The following is a 22,433-nucleotide window of genomic DNA, read 5'->3' on the forward strand; positions in this document are numbered from 1 at the left end:
TCAGTCTAGTGTCATCCTTGACACCTGAGAACCCTGTAACTCCCCTCTTCCCTGCTGATCTCAGTACAGTCTATTTTCAGCAGCAGGAGAAGATCTGAACACTGGCGTAAGTGATCTGACAGGGCTACTCTACCACGGTCCTGGACAGACGCAGTGCCTGCATGCCTGCTAAACTCATGGTTTTGACTAAGTCAATCTCCATTCCTCCATGCCTCTTAGAGGCTTTGATGGTTTTGGAATGCCTGGCCTGGAGGCCCTGGCCACAGTCTTCAGGACCAGGGTCCAGTGATATGCAACCTTTGACCCCCCTCATCCTCATTCTGTCTTGTCAGGAATGCTGGTCATCCATCCATTAACAGTAATGTCAAAGGCCCATTTCAGAGGGGATGCATTTAAAGACAGTAAATAGGTTAGCTGATACCTGCTCCAAGCGTGGGTCAAATACCATGTTCATCAACTAGGAGAAGTGTTTATTCAGAATTTATTATTTATTACCATATTTTAACTAGTTACATAATTAATTTACCTGGGAATGACTGCTGGAAGTTTCCATCTTTTCTTGAGATTTGTCCCTTGCTACTTTTGCTGCCTCTTTGATTTCCTGGAATTTTTCTGCAAACTGCACAGTAAATCAACTTTTAAAAAGCATCAAGTTATTGACAAGTAATATCTGTCACTAAAACCAATTAAATAAACAGCAGAAAATCATTTCATTATCACTATCATTAAATTAAAATAGTTGTTTAAAGCACAACTAATAGAAAACATGGTAGATGGAGACGTGACAGCATATTGAAACCCCCGAGGAATCTCACTAACCTTGGAGAGCTGCTGCTCGGAAGCAAACCCAAGGCCAAAAACTGTGTTGGCCCGGCTGTCGGCCCACTGGCCAAACTTCTGAGAGGTCTTCGTAAAGGTCATGTTGGGTGTGATCATGCTGTTGATGATCACCTGTTGGACATTAAACAAAACCAAATCATAAACTTCAGGTGAAATTTCTTCAAAACCCATCTTCTACATTGTATAAAAGATGGACAAGTCAAAAATTTTGAACATTTTAAATGCCCTTGCCACCATGGGGGCTTTGTATGGAGTCTTGTGAATACCTTCAAAACTTTCCTGAGCTGAGCAAGGCTTTATGGTTCAAATAAAGCCAATTTGTGGTTTTGACGCCATCCATGAGACAGGAAGGAGGCAAGAACAGAATCCTGCGATTTCAGTCTTGACTAATTCTTTCTAAAGCTTGCCTTCAGGACATAGGTTTCTTGTGATTTATATACAATGTGCACTAACATTTTCTAAGTACAACTGCAGTGAGATGGAAAACTTCTAAAGCATATGATTTTAAATAGTGTCATTTATGAGATATTTACTTGCAATGTGCCTGTGTATTCTAGTTTTAACTGTTCAGAGAACATTTTTACATCACACATACACACCACAGACTGCAACTCAAAACTTTAATATTGAAAAACAATGCACCCAATGATTGTTATACTACAATCACTCTCACCCTCCCTCAAAAGTGACAGTTCCGAAGTGAGTACAAACACACAAGCATCCAAGGACTCAAAGCAGCGAGTCAGACACCAACTGGAATGACCTCTGCATTTTCCCTCTGCTCGCTTGTTACTTCATAAACAAATGCACAGTTTCCACGATGACAAAAAAGCCCCAGTACTATTTCAAGCCTATTATTAATCTTACAAAGACAATAATCTCAAATGCAAAGAGATTTGTTCCTTTTGTCTTAAACAACTGGGCTTACTTCACTCCTCTGGGATCAGTAAAGTGTTTCAGAGCCTTCAAATCCTTCTCTTAAGAATCCTAAAGCAGATCTTTACATAATATTCATTTCAGGGTATAAACTTGTGTGATATGCATATAGGCATGGTATAGGTCATGACCACTGGTACATCAACAAAAATAGATTAATAGAATCGCCATATCTATATTGCAATACTCTTTTTGTGGGAATGTAATTCTGTGTAGATGATTATATTTGGAATACTGTTGAGGAAAATCCAATATATTCCAAACATTTTCATGGCTTTGCAACAAATGAAAGCGTAAAAAACCTAGCTTTATAATGTGACATTTGGCTAGTATGAAGAGGAATGCAAATGCAAGGTTTATTAGCACACAGCACAAAACATCACTTATCGTAGTTATTGATGGCCAGAAAGTATGCATGTTTAAATGTACCTGTTTTTGCTAGGAGAAATAAGATACAATAACAAACATTAAAATCCTTAAGTCTAAGGTGCAATGATAAAAACCATGTAAGTATACTATATCACATATATCCAAAACATTTCTGTATTAAGTATAAAATCCATGTTCAAATTCCACCTTTTCCTTAGGGTCATGGAAATAAAAGTTTCTTACATGGTATTAATGAAGTGTAATGTATTTGTGTATGAAAATACTTTAAAATCTCCATAGTAACTTCATCTTTAAATAAAAGAAACATTACAATCTCTTCAAACTAACTCAAAACTGGTGACATAAAATCATTGAAAAGGCCAAATCTCAGTAGGTATGACTGGCCCCCTGAATCATCCTGTAGAGTGCTCAGGCACAGTAAAAATAACCAATTAATACACTGCAGCCGTGTTCATTTCCTAGGTAGGGGACTCAATCTGTTCTGCAGGGTAGTGCTTAATCTCTGCCAACTGCCCTTCACTAATACCTTCCCAAGAATCCAGGGTTATACCAACTGTGCGCCATGCCTTCCAGATTCGGTTTTTTGTAGCTCGCTGGTTCCTAGAGATTCCCACTGAGGCCTGGAGAACACCACGTCAGCTGTTATGGCTTGCGCTGAGGGAGGCAGTCTAGCATCAGAGATGCTCCCCTCAAGAAATCATGGCAAATCTCTGTCTCACCATCTCCTCCACAAGCTGGCCATTTTCTTTGGGAGATTCATAAATAGAGAGCCAATGAGTCTGCTGGACTCCTTCACTGATAGCCTTCCCAGTCACCATTGCAATGAGCATCTGTGTGCCAATGACCTGCCTGCACCCCGCTCTCTCCCCTAAATTTGTTTTCACTGGCAGAGCTCCAGAGAACTGAGTTGCTGGTTGCCTGCTGAGCAGAGCTGTTGCCACAGCTACCGAGTTCATAAAGTGAGAAAAGGTCAGAGATTACTTGCGCTGCAGCCTTGTGCACGGGCCTGAATTTGTGTTTCTGAAATGGCCATCTGTTTGCAAGCATTTCCAAGAGGACCTGCCAAACTGTGACATAAAGCAGTCTTATGAGGGCAGGGTCACACACCAAGCTCAGCCAACTGAGGTATGAATAAAGAGAGCCTCTTTTGAAGAGGAACCATTGTACTTTCACTCTCAAATCATCCACTGCCCACCCTTTAGAGGGTATTATCAATCCTTCCACAAGCCAAATCGAGGAACTCTTTCCATTAAAAATAAAAACAACCATAAGTTGATGGAGAATATGCCAAACAATCAGAACTGTTGGATGACACCATCTCTGGCTAAAACTGCAATTCCATCTGAAGTTTCAATGTTACCTTGTACAGTGCCGGGAGCAGTAGTTAATGTACAGTCATTTGGATACGATTAAACTAATGAACAAGATATTCAGTGAACAAAGCCATGGTGCAGTGAAAAAAAAATGGTTTTATGAAATGTTTGAGTAACTGAAGTACTGCATTATGTTGACATTAAGATCCTGTAATTTCCAGTTGCATGATCTAATCCAACTAATAAACTCATCTTGCCCCCATGTGTAAAACAGAGAACCTCTCTTCTGACAAACCAATGGGATGGGGGCTCTGAGCCATTCTGTAAATCTCCAGTCACATGATGTGAAACAGGATAATCAGGATAGTGTTCCAGCCAACAATCCACTTTGCACCAGTGAAACCACTAAAGCTCTTATATACTTCTGAACCTGCTCTCAATGGAATCCCCGTTGCTTTCTTTTCCTCAAAAGCCACCAGTCCTGGTTGTTTTGTGTTCACGGGTGGTATGCAGGTGCAAAATTCAGTCTAATATTTTTTCTCTCAGGTTTATATTTCTCAGAGAATGCATCAATATTAGAGAAAAAACACTATAGTACATATTGTGTGCCCCATCTGGCAAGGCAGCAAGCATAGAAGATTAATGTTTTGCAATATTGTTTTGTTATTTTCTACTCACTGGAGGAACCAGCTCCTGTGACACCTGACCCATCATAATAGATAAAAATAAATGAGTAAATACAAGATATTGGAGTAGGGGAGCTGTGGTAAGTAAAGCATGAGTAACATCAGAGCAGGGGGCTGCAGTGAGTAAAGCGTGAGTAACATCAGAGCAGGGGGCTGCAGTGAGTAAAGAATAAGTAACATCAGAGCAGAGGACTATAGTGAGTAAAGCGTGAGTAACATCAGAGCAGGGGGCTGCAGTGAGTAAAGAGTAGGTAACATCAGAGCAGGGGGCTGTGGTAAGTAATGTTGTAGCAGAGAGGGCCAGACTAAAATGCCAGAGCTGCCAGCTGGACAAAGGACACCTGTCTATGTGCGAGGCCACAGAAACGCTGATGGATCAGCAGATATTTCAGTGTGTGTTTGTGTATTGTGTGTGTGTTGGGGGGGGGGGGGGGGGGATTAGATGCATATGCATAAACAGAGCCCTCTTAAACCTTCCCCCACACACTTGTGGATTTCCTCCTTGGTGGAACAAGTGATACAAGGGGCTTATCTTAATACCTAGGGCCAGGGGAAATACAAACACATCTTCCAGAGAGGCATGAAGGGAAAAAGAGGAATCGGTGCATTCCCCCTGTCAGCGCTCTCAAGGAACAGGTGGAGCGCTCGAGGGCTTGGTTGTTATGAACAGAGAAACCATGTGAAATAGGAACCAACAGGTGCTGCCAGCATGACTCCTCTTATACAGCCGGTCATCCCTACTGGAACACAGAGTAGGCTGTATTGTGGTCACAGAATCCAGCTTCATTCATAAAATTTATTGGCAAATAGAGGGTGAAGTCTGAGAGTCTTGTAGAAGAACATTTCAGAAAGAGGAAACAGCCATGGTCATCCAATAGTATGTATGGACATCATCACATTTTTCCTTGAGATCTTCAAAGTAACAGACAACTGGATGGCCTGGCTTTATTCAGAATGAAACAAATGGAGAACAAAGTACAAACATTCAACTAAAACTGGTGTAGTGGTTAATCAGTGGGTTATAGCTGGTGGCTACTTGTTTGATTCAACTGTTGTACCCATCAGGCAACATGCACAACCTGAGTTGCTTTGGTAAATATTCAGCTGTATAAATACATGACATGCAAAAATTGTAAGCTATGTAAGACTATGGATAAGACAGCTACCTGCTAAGCAGCAATAATGTAATCCATGGCTTGTGGTGTGTAGTGGGAATGGAGGAGTAAGATGGAGCAGGTGCTCAGCTTCCTCTAGTGCAGAATTGATGACACCCAAATGGGTGTGCTTCTGTGGGCATGCCTCTGTACAGAAGTTGGGGTGTGTACAGACACCCATATCCATATCAATTGCGTACCCTGCCTCACACTACTGCTGGTGAGAGAGGTGAGAGAGTGGTGTCCCCCTCCAGCTATAGTATCCCTCAGCAAGTTACAGTAATGTAAAATGAACCATGCTCAAATAGTGACATAACTGTTCACTGGGGGTGTGGCTAATGTGTGCATGTGGCGAATTCACAGTTACAGTGCCAAACTGGAATTTATTCAGTGAATATCTAGATCCTGTAAATATTTGCCACTTTTCAGTGGCTCACCAAGTGCCCCTCATTTCACCTCTATCAATCTCTAATACTTCTCTGTTCATAGTCTCTTAATAATCATAATAACCTCTGAAGTGCTGGGTATTAGGAACTTACTCAGGGTCAGCTGGAATTGCAGGCATATTTCTCCCCATATTGCAGGCATATTTCTCTTCTCTTCACCCCCAAAATGGAAGGTCCTTTGCAGAAAACCTGAGTTGCATTTATCTGTGATTTTTTGCTCTGAACCAAAACCCATGCCCTATTTTAATGCTTCTAAACTCTCCCTACAACTGCATGTCAAGAATCATTTCTTCAGACCTGCATCACTTTTAATTCAGAGTTCCACAGTCTACATACAAGCTTTACTGGGGCAATATGGCTTAGGTTGTCAGAAAATTAATATTGGTTTGGCCTAAAATTAAAAACCCTAGAGCTGAAGGAGGGGCCATGACTCACCAAACTACAGCAAGTATAACCACCTTGTGATCATTTGACCCCTGTAGATCAGCTACATGAGCTGTGCAAACTCTGCAGACACCCCTGCTCTGACCAGAAGCCTGTCCACATATAATACTGATAACCTGATCCTGAAATTGCAAGTAGATTCCATGTCAAAAAATGAAGTAAGATAACTGTGGGACCTCAACTCTCAGATTCAAAACAGAAGTCAACAGGACTCCCAGAGATGATATTACGTTTAATTAAACTGTGAGAATTGATAAGCACTAATATGTTCTGAAGTGCTTTCCTTCATCAAAGCACAGTATTCTATGTGTCAGCATTTTATGTTGCCTGGTTTAATAACCTCTGTAATATCTGGAACCACAAGGAGCTGCTTGCCTCAAATTGTCCTGCTTTATTTTTTTGTCATTAACTGAGTCCGTGGATCACTAATCCCTACTTGTGATACCCAAGCTTTAGTATGTCACCACTGTTACCATCGGTATGAGCAGATTCATACATACAACATAGTTGCACTGAATGGGTAGCCATCTTGGTGTTGAGAAAACATTGGATGGAGGGACCAGAATACATGACCTCAAGACTTGGTTCTGTGCCAAATGCAAATGACACATCTACACAGTGAATGTGGGGCTGCAGCTACCAAACTGACATTTCTGTTTTCTACATGTGTGACTCAGTCCTAATTCACCAGAAGTATGTGAAAAAAGTCAAATGCCACAATATCCACTCATACCACAGAAATGCACAGGTGGCCATCTCTCCAGCATGGCATTTCCCTTAAACATTGGTCTCAGAGCATGTAGATTAAGACCAGTGGGCTATACAGAGAATGTGACTTTGGAACAATTTTCACCTTTCTCTTAATTTGAAATGGAAAAACAGCACCTTTATCAGACCATCATAAAACAGTGACATGGAGGATTGCTAAATTAAGATGCGATAAAGAAATGCTCAACCCAACATTCTGATATTGCCAAATGCTTTGGGGATTCTTTAGAAAGGTCAAATTTATATTTATAGTTCTGCACTTTGTTCTCACTTGTTTCACTCTAAAAGACACCTTTTGGACAGCAACTTTCAGCTTCCAAGCCATACTGCTTAATTTGACCCAGTGCTGTGAGATGTGCTGATCTTGTAGACACATTCATCCAGCAAGCAAGGGAAACCCATGCCCCTTCCACCCCCCGCCCCCCCAAAATTCCACAGCCTCTTAGGTGTTCACCATTGGAGCACTCATGGAGGCAGGCTGGACATGGATCCCACACTCCTCCACACTTAGCAAATGCAATCTCACGTATCTCCATGGAAACATGCAACGTCAGCCTTGAAGCAAGGGAAGGGTGGCTGTGTGGGGGGGTGGGAGAGCAAAGTCCCATGCTAAAGTGGCTGTCCGTTATTCTCACAGCACAGTTTGTATAACCTAGCCATGGTCTAAGGCCAGGCATGACCACCACCAGAAGGAATGGGCTCCACTTCTGGGTGTTGTTACATGGCTGGTTATAAACTACTTGTTCTCTAGCTGTGCAGACAGTGTGAAAAGACCCAAAGGGATGGATCTTAATTTAGACCTGCATAGTGGGTGCTCTGTCTGGCCACATTGCAGAGGACCACCATGTCCTTTAAAGGCTGTCTCTGTAGCAGGTCCAAGGACCCACTTAAATCACTCAAGAGACTTCACACTGAACATTCCCCTCTCAGAAGTGGCTGCTGGCTGTGTAACTCAACCACAACTGTGGCATTACTGCAGGTCATCTACTGTGTTCTTTGATACAGAAGGGCAGTGGTTAGTCTGTTCTTCCCTGTTACATGTATGTTACCCCAAACACCCCTCCCACCGCCTGCCCCAGCCCCAGCCCTCACCTTGGAGCCATCCACACTGATGATGCGGTAGCTGTTGCGCGTGCTGTCGTAGAAGTATGAGACAGTGACGGCCTGTTTGCTGGCAGAGACCCAGTTCTTCTTGGTGGTGGGGTCAATCTGGAATATGTGAGCACGTGTGGTAAAGATTGGCTGCTCCCTGGGGGGGGGGGGGGGGGGGGGTGTGTGAATGGAGAGATATCTGTGAGACCATGAGGAAAAAAAATCTGTACAATAAACATCAGCATCATCATCATCATCATCATCATTCACAGCTCACAGCCTGTGCTGAACAGATTTTTTTTTAGTATTTAGCCTGCAGTATCCAGACAGATCATGTGACACCACAGCATGCCATTGGTACCTATAATCCCCCCTCCAGCATCTGCAACATTGCCTACAATCCCTCTGTGGCATCCATTAGCACTTCAGCACTTTTTATTCTCAGAGTGCGCCACAACACACAGGATGCAGGTGGTGGTAGCAAACACCCCTTTGCTGGTTAAGGTCTCATATGTTGCTAATCGATCTTTGCATCTGGGTTCATCAAATGAATCATGCTGGAAATCTTTGCTCACTGGCATAAATCCCACTTGGGTTTGGTAAGTTTTTGGTGAGGTACAGGTAGCTAAGCTGCCTCAGACACAATGAGTATGCCCTGTGAGTGCAGCCATGGCATGAGTAAATGGACAAACCAACCAATCCATGCATTTTGAAAATACCTATATATATATATTAAATCTGACGTTAAAGACGTTTAAAGAGATGTCCCAGACAAATATGCCCCTAAAGCAATTAACATGAATAGTATGACAACATTACGTACTAACTGTAATGTGCATAAGATTTTGAATTCCAAATTTGTTCAAAATCTTACAGTTCTTCTTAGAAACACAAACACACACATGCACATGCACGCACACACAAGCTTTGACCAAAGCAAATGAAACGATGAGACACAAGGGTGAATTAACAGTGGATATTATACTTTCATGGTGTGCAGCTGATGACTCAGACTCTTGCAGCACACCATGCCATCAAACCATGTCTGTCCCAGACGGCAGGGATGGCAACCAGACCAGACCATTTTCACCTAGACAACTGTGATATGGTGGCCAAATAGATGGAAGGATGCAGTCAGTTCAGGTTTGCCTGTGAAACTCCCCATCATTGCTACCATGAGGGAAAGGAAGGAGTCTTTTTAGTGACCTAGATCAAACCTGTAACCATAGCTATGATTCCGACAAGGTTTTGGGGTGGACCTCTGAGTCCAACTGATGTGTGCTGTAGCAGCTAGTACACCATGCTGGGCTCACTAACCCATGAAACAACAATGTAACTTCAAAAATAGTTGTGGCAGTTCAAGTGTAACTGTACAGACACTGGAGTGTCATTTCAATGAATTATGCCATAATATAGCTCTGAAAAGAAAACTTTGCTCCTCACTGCAAAAGCACTCCTGATATCCAGATGCTTCATGACTGAACTTTAAAAGACCAGTCCGAATGACTTGGGGCTATTTAAAGGCACAAGGCAAATGTTTTCATTAGAACATATTGGACACACCAACACCTAGGAATCATTATCCCTCAATTGGATCCTGATGATATATTGCCTGAGAGGGCCCACCTAGTCAATCAAGATGGCCATCCTTTGTTGGACTCACAAAAAAACAGATTTAAAATACAGGTACCCCTGAATGAAGCTGCTAAAGAGGTGGCAGGAAAAGAGCTGAAACTATAAGCTTAAGAACTTTTCTGGAGGTGCTTGTTTTAACCTCTCCCCCACCATGGCATGCCTGCAGTCAGAATTAAATAACTCACAGGTAGGTGAGTTAGTGGTTGTGCAGTGCCTCTCTCAGCCCCACTCCCCAGGACAAACTCCTCAGCCACACACTGGAGCTGCCAGACACACAGGGAAGGGGGAGAGGGAGAAAGGATGGCGGGGGGAGGAGGGGGAGGAAAGAGAGAGAGAGAGAGAGAGAGAGAGAGAGAGAGAGAGAGAGAGAGAGAGAGAGAGAGAGAGAGAGAGAGAGAGAGAGAGAGAGCTTACAGCTGTTTTCTTTTTTTCCATTTAGTATTATGTAACTCTCTTCATACTTTAGCAATAATCACAAAATGTCATTCAAGCCAATGATGCAAATTTGATTAAAACTGATTTGACAGAGTGAGAATGAGAGAGAGAGACAGAGACAAACAGATGTGGAAAGAAACAAAAAGACAGGTAGAGAGAGAGAGAACGTGAGTCATGCTCCCCTGGAGCTCCTAAAAAATTTAACTTCAAGTTTCACAACTCTGAAATGTACAAAACCTAAAAGAAGACACTCAATATTGTGGACAAAGAGAAGAGGATCAAGAATATTGCTGGATGGCCTTTCTTCTGTGCTTTGTTTTCTCTATTTTCTCCTGATTTCATCTAGAGGTAAACACCTCTAAACCAAAGGACAGTGAGGAACAGCAGCAGCAAAACAGCAGCTAACAAGCCAGAGGAGATTAAGGAGAAAAAAAAAAGGAATAACACAATCCAAAGAGCAATCCTCAAACAACCAACAGGAAGAGAGAGTGATGAGCTTCTATTTAATTTACCTTCTAGAAAAACACAGCAACATAACCTAATTAAATCAGAGTACAATCTTTTCTAACCCTGACAAACAAGCTAAGGGCTAGCTAACAAATAGCTAAACAAGCTACCACACAGCCAACGGACAGTGACAGTGACAGTTGAAAAAATGGATACATTGTCAGCAGCCTCTAGTAGAGTGCCCCTCCCCCACTCTATAATGTATCCAGCAACAGCTAAGAATGCAAAGGAGAAAAAGACATACAAGCACAGTTTTCTCAGGCAAAATCCAGAGACTTTATGGTCAGATACCACTCAAACAGGGGGCAGGCCCACCACCACAAACCTGCTCCTACACATAGAAGACAGTGATGCATGGCATAAAGCTATCTGCAAACACTTTAAATACTATAGAAAACTGGGAATTTGCAATGGAAGGCAGATACAGATCCACAAAGAAGGGGGCAACAGTACTACTTTCCTCACCGTAAATCTATACCAAAACGGCACTGTTATGTTTCAAGGAAGTGAGGCAAGTCTGATCTCAGTCCAGAAAGACTTTGACATTTTAAAAAGACTGGCAGAGTCAGAGAAAGGAGCGCAAGACACAGACAACCAGCCTGAAACACACAGTGCAAATAATGAATGCAAAGAGGTAGCAGAGGAGGAGGAACCCTGCACCAGCAATTACATTGCACAACTTGAGCAGTCTGTCAACCAGTTAAAAGACAGCCTATCCCTACAAGAAGTTGAACTAGTGGAGCTCAAAGAACAGGTATTGCTGCACACTACATCCAACCAACACCTAGAGACACAGCTCCACCACCTCAAACAGGAGTTCACAGCATGGGTGAAGGAGCTGAGGGGACAAATCATGGAATTGCAGCAGGACAAGGAGGCCTTGAGGAGACAGCTCCGAGAGGCCAGAGAGGCGCAGTTCCTGAGAGATGAAGCACTGGTGAGCCTTGGAGAGGAGATGAGCCCCACACACACTACCAAGCTGCATCCCAACACCCCAGCTACCACACCCACACTTGCACACAACACTCCAGCTACCACACACACACCTGCACCCAACACTCCAACCACCACAACATCTGCACCCAACTCCCCAGCTACCATACACACGCATGCACCAAACACTCCAGCTACACCATACACACCTGCACCAATCACTCCAGCTACTACACAGACACCAGCACCCAACACCCCAGCTGCGAGGGAGCTCCCCCCCAAATCAACAACACCACCCAGCACAAAGGCCAATACCTCTGAGCCCTGTCCCAACAGCCAGGAACTAACAGCTAGAACTACAGACATTGTCATCCTAATTGATTCCAACGGGAAGTTCATAAACGAACAGCAGCTGTTTCCTGGCCTAAAAGCAACAAAGGTTTGGTGCCCAAAAACAGATGACGCGCTTCAGCAACTGGACAACAAACTTCTAGGAGAACCAAGCCACATTATCATACATGTGGGGACAAATAATCTGAGGACACAACAAGAGCGTGTGGCAGAGTCTGTTATAAGATTGGCAATGAAAGCAACAAAGACATTCCCCATGTCCAAGATAGTCATTTCCACCATCTTGCCAAGAACTGACATCCACCTAGACACCATAGAGAAGGTGAATGCAGCCATCTCCCGTGGATGTGCCCTCATGCTGAACGTCCACCTGGCACACCACCCTAGGCTTGGCCTCCACAGCCTACACGACCACGTGCACCTCCGCAAAGACACTGTCAATGTATTCGCCAAAACACTAAAAGATGTTGCTGTTGGCCGAATCCTCATAAAGAAAACATCCATGGCCTCTCACCCTGCCAAAACATACCATCCAGGACCCCATCACAACCACCATCCTATGCCCAAGCTACACTCTGGTCCCCAATGTGGAGTGCCCTTTAACCCTGCAACCCGACACAGACATCAAAAGCTGCAGTATCCCTCACCCCGTCGCCCTACAAGGCATCAGAGGCACCCCACGCACCCGAACGGGCACCCCACGCCGCCACACCAGCATCATATTGGCTATCCTCGACATCTGCATCAAGAACACCAGCATCCACCAACATCAGGACGCCAGGGTAACCACCCCAGCCCCCTGGCAGGCCGGCGACCAGCCCTCAAGATACCTCTCAGCAAGCCGGAGCAGCAGGGGCAGCCTAGCTACGCTGCAGTGCTCAGTAACACAAACAGCACCAGCAATACCAAACTCGAAGAGATCAGAGACCTACTTGGCATCATATGCACACGACTGATGGACTAGTTGTGAGTAACTCATGATGTCTAATTACAATAATTCATGATTTTGACCAATACAAAGGTATAACATTAACACAACAATATAGTGAAAATATTAATTAAAAAAAAAAAAAAAAAAAGGATTTCAAAGAAAGATTTCAGTATGGGTTTTGTTCATTGTAGAGTTCCTGAAGCTTGTTAAATTTTGTTAAATGCTTGTATACAATGAAATCTTTAATGATTACATCATGGAATATCCAGGGCATTCATTCATCCAGCTTTGGTTATAAAACTAAAGCCCTGGAATTTAGGAAAAACATGAAAAACATGGATATAATAATCCTTCAAGAGACATGGTGTAGAACTGGTGAAGTGACTCTTTGTCCCACAGGTTACTGTGAAGTAGCAATTTCATCCAAGAAACATCCAAAGGTCACACGTGGAAGAGATTCAGGGGGCATAATTATTTGGTTCAAAATAGAAATAGCGAAATACATCACTACAATCAAAAAAGAAGAATCACATATCTGGCTAAAAATCAACAAAAAACTAACAGACAGAAAATGACATATTTCTCTGTGCTCTGTACATCCCCCCCTCTGAATCTCCCTACTACAAATGAGGAGATCTTTGATAATCTCCACAGTCAGATCAACCACTTCCAGGCCCAGGGAAAAGTATTGATCTGTGGAGACTTAAATGCAAGGACAGGATCCCTACCTGACTACAATTCAGATGAAGGCAACAGTCACATATTTGGCAGCAGTTATACACAAGACCTGGTCAACTTTGCCCGTAATACCTCTGACAAACTTATAAACAAAAGCAGCAAATCACTCATTGAGCTCTGCAAAAGCCTCGGTCTGTACCTGCTCAATGGCAGGGTGCGAGGGGACTCCTTTGGGAGATATACCTACAGCTCATCACTTGGCTGCTCAACAGTTGATTATATGATTACAGATCTGGACCCATTCACTTTCAAAGCATTCACGGTCAAACCACTAACACCTCTATCAGACCATAGTCAAATTACTGTTTATTTTAAAATAACAAAAAATACTAACACACTCACAAGGCCCAGCAAGCTCTATAACATCAGAGAAAAATACAGATGGGCCGAAAACAGCAAAGAAAACTACCTGAGAGCAATCTGCCAACCCCAAGTCAGTTCACTGATAAAAAACTTTTTAATTAATACTTGGCCCCATAGTAAAGAAGGCGTAAATCATGCTGTCAAAAACCTAAGTAACATTTTCCATTACTTGGCATCAATTTCTAATCTTAAAACAACAAAAAGAACTCATAAGAATAGCCAAGAAAAGGAAAAATGGTTTGATAGGGATTGCAAAATTATGAGAAATAACCTTAGGCTACTATCAAACCAAAAGCACAGACAACCCAACGACCCTGATTTACTCCTTACTTATTACAATGAGCTTAAAAAATATAAAAGCACACTCAGAAGGAAGAGAGAACAGTTCACTCAAAATCAATTAAAAACAATTGAAGAATCTATAAACTCAAACAACTTCTGGAATAATTGGAATACACTGAATAAAAAGCAACATGAGGAACTTGCCATACAAAATGGAGATATATGGAAAGGCCACTTTGAAAACTTGTATGGTAAATATAACATGAACTCAGAACAAATGCAAATATACGAAAAAATGATCAATATGGAAAAGACAATTAAGGAATATCAAAACCCTTTAGATTACCTAATAACAGAAAAAGAATTATTAGGAAAAATCCAAGACCTGCAACCAAAAAAGGCAAGCGGGCCTGATGGCATTCTCAATGAAATGCTAAAAAACGCAAGCCACAATCTCTGTGTGGCTATTCTAAAACTGTTCAACTTGATTCTGAGTGTCGGATACTTCCCTGATGTCTGGAACAAAGGACTCATTACACCCCTTTTCAAAAGCGGAGACAGATTCGACCCCAACAACTACCGAGGCATCTGTGTGAGCAGTAACCTGGGGAAGTTGTTTTGTAGCATTTTGAACAACAGAATTATAAACTTCCTTATCGAACACAATGCCTTGAGTAGAAGTCAAATTGGTTTTTTACCTAAATGCAGAACATCAGATCACATTTTCACCCTACACACCCTAATTGACAAATATGTAAACCAAAATAAAGGCAAAATATTCACCTGCTTTGTAGATTTTCAAAAGGCCTTTGATTCAATTTGGCATGATGGATTATTCTTTAAACTTATTGAAACTGGTGTAGGGGGAAAAACATATAACATAATAAAATCAATGTACTCAAAAAACAAATGTGCAATTAAAATTGGAAACAAACAAACAGAATTCTTCACTCAAGAACGGGGTGTGAGACAGGGCTGCCCACTATCACCGACCCTCTTCAATATTTATATTAATGAATTGGCAAAAAGACTCGAGCAGTCAGCAGTACCTGGTCTCTCATTAAATGACTCTGAAATTAAATTCCTTCTTTTTGCAGACGACTTGGTCCTGCTGTCTCCAACAGAAGAGGGTCTACAGCAGAACCTAAATCTCTTGCACAAATTCTGTCAGACCTGGGCCCTGACTATCAACCCCCAAAAAACAAAAATACTAACATTTCAGAAAAAATCCAGATCCAAAATCCAGGGAAAAAAATTCACCCTCGGTTCAAATACAATCGAACATGCAAAAAATTACACATACCTTGGGCTGAAGATTACTACAACCGGTAACTTTAACCTGGCCGTGAATGACTTGAAAGAGAAAGCAAGAAGGGCTTTCTATGCCATTAAAAAAATCTATCCAATTTGACATACCAATTAGAATCTGGCTCAAAATTTTCCAATCAGTCATAGAACCAATTGCATTATACGGCAGTGAAGTGTGGGGTCCACTCATGTACAATGGGTTTGAAAAATGGGACAAACACCCAGTTGAAACCCTGCATGCAGAGTTCTGTAAGTGTATCCTCAAAGTACAGAGGAGCACACCTAACAATGCATGCAGGACTGAATTAGGCCACTATCCCCTATCAATTAAAATTGAGAAACGAGCCATCAAATTCTGGAAACATCTCAAATCAAGTGACCCCAACGCTTATTGTTTTAAAGCCCTGAAAAGCCAAGAGATGAGCACAAAAATAAGTCCCCTCTGCCAGCTAGTCTTGAGGCTCACACAAACTAATACGACAAACAAGAATAACCAGACTAATACAACTAACAATCAGCCTCAGGACTATGCCACCCTCGCACAAAATTCGGCCTAACCAAATTATAAAAACACAAAAAGAAAACTGACATATTGGACTGAAACAACAAAAAGTCAAAGTAAACTTTTATGCTATTTGGCCCTAAACAGAGAATACACTGTAGCAGACTACCTGTCCACAGTGTCTAATACAAAACAAAGGAAAACCTTGACCAGGTACAGACTAAGCAACCATAACCTGGCTATTGAAAGAGGCAGACACAGGCAAACCTGGCTGCCCACAGAAGAGAGACTATGTACCATTACATACCATGTACATTGCAGCCAGGGCATGATAGAAACAGAGCTCCACTTCTTGAGTGAATGCTGCAAATTCAAAGATATCCGGAAGAAATTCTTTCCTGAATTCAAAACAATCTACCCAGACTTTGAAAAGTTTGAGGACAGTATGGTTCTAAGAATATTACTAGGAGAGGAACAAGATAGTGCCGGAGTCGCAGCTAGGTATGTGGATGCCTGCCACAGAGAAAGAGAGTCACTCCATTGGTAAAACACTTCAAGAAATAAATACACACACACACACACACACACTCACACTCACACTCACACTCACACACCACACACATACCACACACATACCACACACATACCACACACATACCACACACATACACACACACTTCTGTATTTGTTGTTTGTTTTAATGTATGTAAAAATGCTTTGGCAATACAGATGGAGTTTTTGTCATGCCAACAAAGCTCATTTGAATTTGAATTTGAATTTGAGAGAGGGGGAGAAAGTCAAAGGGAAAGACGAGAAGGGCGGGGTGACAAAGAGAGAGACAAAGAGGCAGAGACATATCTTCCATATTCAATCTTTCTATTTATTTTATTTTAAATACTTATATTGTAAATAGAAGATATCAACACTTTTGTGGTTACTGCTTTGACAATATATATTCTGTACATCATGCCAATAAAGCATCCTCTGAATTGAACAGTACTGAGGAGTGAGATCGCAGGAACACAGATGCAGATCCCGCTGTTCCACAAGGGAACCCTGCTCAGGGCTGGCTTTGGGGGCTGCAGGGCTTCTCAGGGCTGTACTGTTGCTCAACTGGGATTAGACTAGTTGCTATATGTGTACTCTTAATCAGCAACAAACAGCAGGGGGGGCTATAACGATGCAGGCTGAGGAGCAATAACATGAACATTATTATATGAACATTAAATCCAGCAAAACACCCCTCATCCCTCACACACCATCAGGAGGGCTTACACAAACTCAGGTGACCTACCTGCACCTCTTCCACTGCTAAAAATCCATTGATAATAACTGGTCAACTGGGTTCAGTGGAGGTGCAGCTCAGGAGATCCCCTGCCCATATGAGGCAGGAGGCCTGTTTGACTGGCATGTCCTGGAGGGGCATCAGGATCCGTGACATTGTGGGAGCAGGAAATAAACTCATCTGAGTGACAACTTGGCCAGCAGAGGTGGCCAGCAAGCTACAGAAAGCTGAGCCGCAGAGTTTGTCTTTACATGATAATTATCCTCAACCCGAGTTTTATTAACACTCTTACCAAGCAAAGCAGTTTACATAAGAATCACTCTTTAGAAGCCTTTTTTACAGTCCATTATAACTTGACTATAATGTGGTAGCTTGGCCTTTGAAACCTCACACCTTGAGCTTGAAGCTAAAAACAAGTGAAATCATCTTTTAATTATTAAAAAAATGCAATTGGGAAATATTCTCCTATTATTTCCTTTTAGGGGTCACACTGAGAAAAACTCTTACTGAAATGTTCTTCCCAACCTTTGACCCACCAGAGCTAGGTGCTTTGCAGACTACATGCAATTAGCCCATTCATAACCCACAACTGGACAAATCTTCTCAGTCTGACCCTCAAATGCAACATTTTAGTTTCCCATTTCAACCTGATAACTAAAAAAATGCATCATGCATCCATTCCCAACCTGTACCAGTTTTTTTTAATCTCTGTCACTGAAGCAGATTCATGACACACAGTAATGCATGAGCAAAATAGCCATAAGTTTAGCAGTCAAATCTGGAAATGACAAAGGGATTCATGCAATAAAACATTTGCATGTATGGTTGTGCAACAGACCTGTCTTGCTATCACAATGTCATCCATTGTAGCATAAACCACTGCTTTTTCCTCAGTCACAGGCACTCAGCTAAATAAAAAGCAGTCTTTTGAAAGCAGATATAATAGAAGATATAATTATCTTAAAGCTTTATTCTCAATCAAAATTTGAATTTATATCAGAAACTGAGAATCAGATTCAAAGTCCTTCTAAATCCATTGAGTGCAAAATGATTAACTTTTTTTTGAATGGCGACCGTTTCAAAAAGGAAAATATCAGAGGACATGGTGGATCTAGACTAGATCTGGCAGAGTCAGTCCCTTTCCTGGTCCAAATTCTCTCCAAAAAGAGCAAATCCTAGTAAAGATGTTCTAAGTAAGTATGAGCTAAGAAAAAATACATTTTCCTATCACAGTGTACCCCATAATTCACACTCTATGCCTGCCCAAAGAATCTATAGAGCAGAAACACTGAGCTCTAACCTGCTGACTGGATTCACCGTATTATCCCCACTAGCTCTTGCTGCCTGGAGAATTGGTATTCGCTGCCTGTACCGGCCGTGGAGTCAATTACCAGCGCTTGAGACACATGACCTGGGACAGCACCACAGTCTGAAAGTAGGCCTGGGTGATGATTCCCAACCAATGGGTAAAGCCCTGACTGAATCCTGACCTGAAGGCCTCCACAGACATCCTTACACATGAGGCTAGTCTAGTCACTTTAATTACACCTCCTTGCCCTTGTGAAAGAAGAGCTGGAATAACCTGCTGTAATATGCTGCAACGGTACCTGGGTCTGGTTCTCTTGGCAAGAGGTTGTAGTGTCCACTGTGGGTGTCATGGCTTCATTCCAACTCACTTAATGACAGTACCTGATTGGACAGGAATTTGAATCACCTGCTGCTCCAGGTGTCCAAAGGTTCACTATATGGACAAAAGTATTCAGATGCCTGACCATTACACTAACAGGGACATTGTATTCAAATACACATACGTTAATGTGGAGTTGGTCCCCCTTTTGCAGCTATAACAGCTTCCACTCTTCTTGGAAGGCTTTCCACAAGATTTTGGAGTGTTTCTGTGGGAATTTGTGCCCATTCATTCTGTAGAGCATTTATGAGGTCAGGCACTGATGTTGGACGAGAAGGCCTGGCTCGCAATCTCCGTTCCAGTTCATCCCAAAGGTGCTCAATGGGGTTGAGGTCAGGGCTCTGTGCGAGCCAGTCAAGTTCTTCCATACCAAACTCATCAAACCATGTCTTTATAGTCCTTGCTTTGTGCACTGGGGCACAGTCATGTTGGAATAGAAAAGGGCCTTCCCCAAACTGTTGCCACAAAGTTGGAAGCATAGCATTGTCCAAAATGTCTTGGTATACTGAAGCATTAAGATTGCCCTTCACTGGAGATAAGGGGCTTAGCCCAAACCCTGAAAAACAGGTGTGGCCAAATACTTTTGTCCATATGGTGTATCTCTAAAACCCTAAGGACTGTGGATCACTGGGATCTCAGGAATGGGCTCCACTAGTCTGAGCCCAAAAATCACAAGTCTTGCTGTCAGCATGAATCATGCTAGATGAACTGCTCTGCATTGAACACCTCTGTGATTGATGGCTTCGGCTTCTGACACTTGCTGGAATGTAAATTCTTCAAGGTTGTGACAGATGATTCATGCACCAATGCACAGTAAAATGTTAGGGCTGTCCTGCTGAGTTTCAAACAATGCAAACTGAAGCAAGCAAGACTCAGACATTTCTGAGATTCCTCCCAGAGGAATATGCAAGATCATCACAGAACCTGCTGCTGCAAACTGACCTGTCTCACAAAACAAGTCCTACACCACATTATATTTTTCTTAAACACGCTCATCCACGGAACACAGTTCATACATGTTACCCATTAATACAGCTGGATATTTAATGAGACGGTTCAGGGCAATTATCTTGCACAAGGGTATACTACCAGTGGCCTCCTAGAGAACTGAACCCACAACCTTTGGGTTAGGAGATCATTATCAATGCCCCAGTGCTGTCTGTTGGCTGGTGCAGACTGGCAAAGGGCATGTTGCAGGCAGCTTTGCCATCTGGTAAAACCTTCAAACCTTGCTTCATGGATTTCGTGTTGCTTGACACTTGGACCACACTTCTTGGGAACTGCCATCCTCATTTACCCTGATTGAGACAGATGAACAGATGTGACGTCCCACTGCCTGAGCTTCTTTCAGGGTCACCTGACTTCCACTGTATCCCTGGTCTTAAGATGGACCTTACCCTAGTGTGCCAGCACAGAACTGCTAACAGTCAGACACAGCCAAAACTAATCCAATTGGCTACCTGATGCATAGGTGTGTCAAAATGCATCTGAATTTTTGGTTAGGATTGTAACAGTTCTGAAACCAAAACTGAAACTGCGATACAAACGTCCACGGTCTCGTGTCATGTTTCCGGAGGACGGAACTGTGACACGCCCCCCTCCACTCCACCCCCCCCGTTGAGCTGTCATTGAGCTGTAACAAAACTCATTTTTCATTTCACAATGAACACTATAACACATGTAAATCACAAAATTATATATTCTATATTCTAATAGGGGTGCAATCTAATAGGGGTGTAACGGTACACGTATTTGTACCGTACCGTTTGGTACAGGATGTTTGGTTCGGATAGAATATAGTTTATCCTTAACCACAAACATTACGTGCATAACTTTTTTATGCTCTGATGGTCAGTCGACCGAAACGTTAGCGAATAAAGTGTTACTTACGATACAGTGTGCCCTCTCTTCTACATTTCTGTGTGCGAAACTAAAAAAAAAAAAAAAAAAAAAACAGTTTCCTCTCTGATAACATAACGGAGCCATAACTTAGCAGTTGAATTAGCACATGTTCAGTGATGCAGCCTCGTAAGTATGGCAACCGCAAAGCCAGACCTGGAGGACCCTCCCGTCGCCTATCCTTCAGGTCTCCTGTTTGGGAACATTTCGGTTTTCCAGTGCACTACAGTAGCAATGGGCAAAGACAAGTGGATAAGACAAAGGCAGCGTGCCGGTGTTCTGTCGATTTGTCCTGCTTTATCAAAATGTCCTACTTTAGCGTAGATCGATAGTTCATATCATTGTTCAACTGAAATTGGTTACGTTGCTGGCAGTACGTCAACCATGATTACTCATTTGAGACGGCATCATCCAAATGTGAATATCACAGGTACAAGGAAAAAACAGAGTGGAGTGCAAACACTGCCCCCCGTGGCATTTAAGCAACCTTTCCCTGCTAATTTAGATCGGGCAAAAGCAATAACAAACGCCATAGGTGTTTGCCTTTATGTGCATTCCTTATGCGTTCAGGAAATCGTGGCCAGTTTGCCACTGTTTACAAGTTTGTGCAGGTTTATATGTTTGCAAGTTAAATTCATAATAAATGAAAAGAAATTTCATGTTTTGCAAGTCCAAGTGGTTCCATAAACACAGCTAGCATCCAGACCTGCTTAATGATAAGCAGCATTTCACAGCAGAGAATCACTTGTGGTCTCTGCAAAAACACAAACTCAGCGTCAGTGTTTGGCCAGACAGACTGAACATCCATAAACCTGCCTAGAAAAGGTCACAGCTTCAGTGTTCTTCATAATCCATGCTAACACACTTTCCTTCAGCTTCATTTCCAAATTTTTCTCTTGAATCACTTTAAGTCACAATGATACATATGTATTATAGACATCTATAAAGTAAGCAACTGAACTGGCATGAGAATTATCAAAAACCCTCTAATGATAAATTCAGATCAAACCAATCTGAGAACTAAACCAGAGAATTTCATTTTGGGGATTCCAGACAGGTAAACTTGGCATGAGATCACAGACGTGGAAGATTATATAAGTTTATCAGACCATATTAGCCCTGCTTTCAAGGTGCAAAATGCATCAGACACCCAAACAGGTTCTGTTTGAGAGGGCCCCCTCAATGATCAAATTGCAGTTTATTTGATCCTGCTGAAGGAAAAAGCAACATTAGAGGTGCATAAACCTGGAGTAAGGAGTGCACATGTCAGCTTCAAGAATGTCCATGGCACTGCACAAGAACAAACGCATGAGCTTACATGAGGAAGCCCAGTTTCTCACTGGGAGCAAAGACATCTTTTAAAGAGAAAAAGCACCTGCCAAAACATAAAAGGCATCAACCCTAACGTTCTTCCTGAGTTCAATCTCATATCCAGGCTGGTTTGTGCCCTCAGATGGACAATGCATCCATGACCACTGAGAAGGTATTAAAAATTTTGAGAGGCTTCC

General features: G+C 42.4%; 1 protein-coding gene across 3 annotated transcripts in view; it reads right to left on the bottom strand.

The window, feature by feature from the left end:
- The window catches only part of LOC118781588 (homer protein homolog 2-like), a 42,513-nt gene that overhangs the window by 14,969 nt on the left and 5,111 nt on the right, over positions 1-22,433 (bottom strand). For 2 of the 3 annotated variants that reach the window (XM_036534555.1, XM_036534557.1), the window contains exons 2-4: positions 8,070-8,226; positions 820-951; positions 527-619 (exon numbers count right to left, since the gene is read on the bottom strand). In XM_036534555.1, coding sequence (XP_036390448.1) covers positions 527-619; positions 820-951; positions 8,070-8,226 — 382 coding nt within the window. The remainder of the gene's footprint in view (positions 1-526; positions 620-819; positions 952-8,069; positions 8,227-22,433) is intronic. The other variant, XM_036534556.1, reaches the window with a different exon arrangement.

The sequence above is a fragment of the Megalops cyprinoides genome, chromosome 8 (genome assembly GCF_013368585.1).
Source record: "Megalops cyprinoides isolate fMegCyp1 chromosome 8, fMegCyp1.pri, whole genome shotgun sequence".
Classification (NCBI taxonomy): Eukaryota; Metazoa; Chordata; class Actinopteri; order Elopiformes; family Megalopidae; genus Megalops; species Megalops cyprinoides.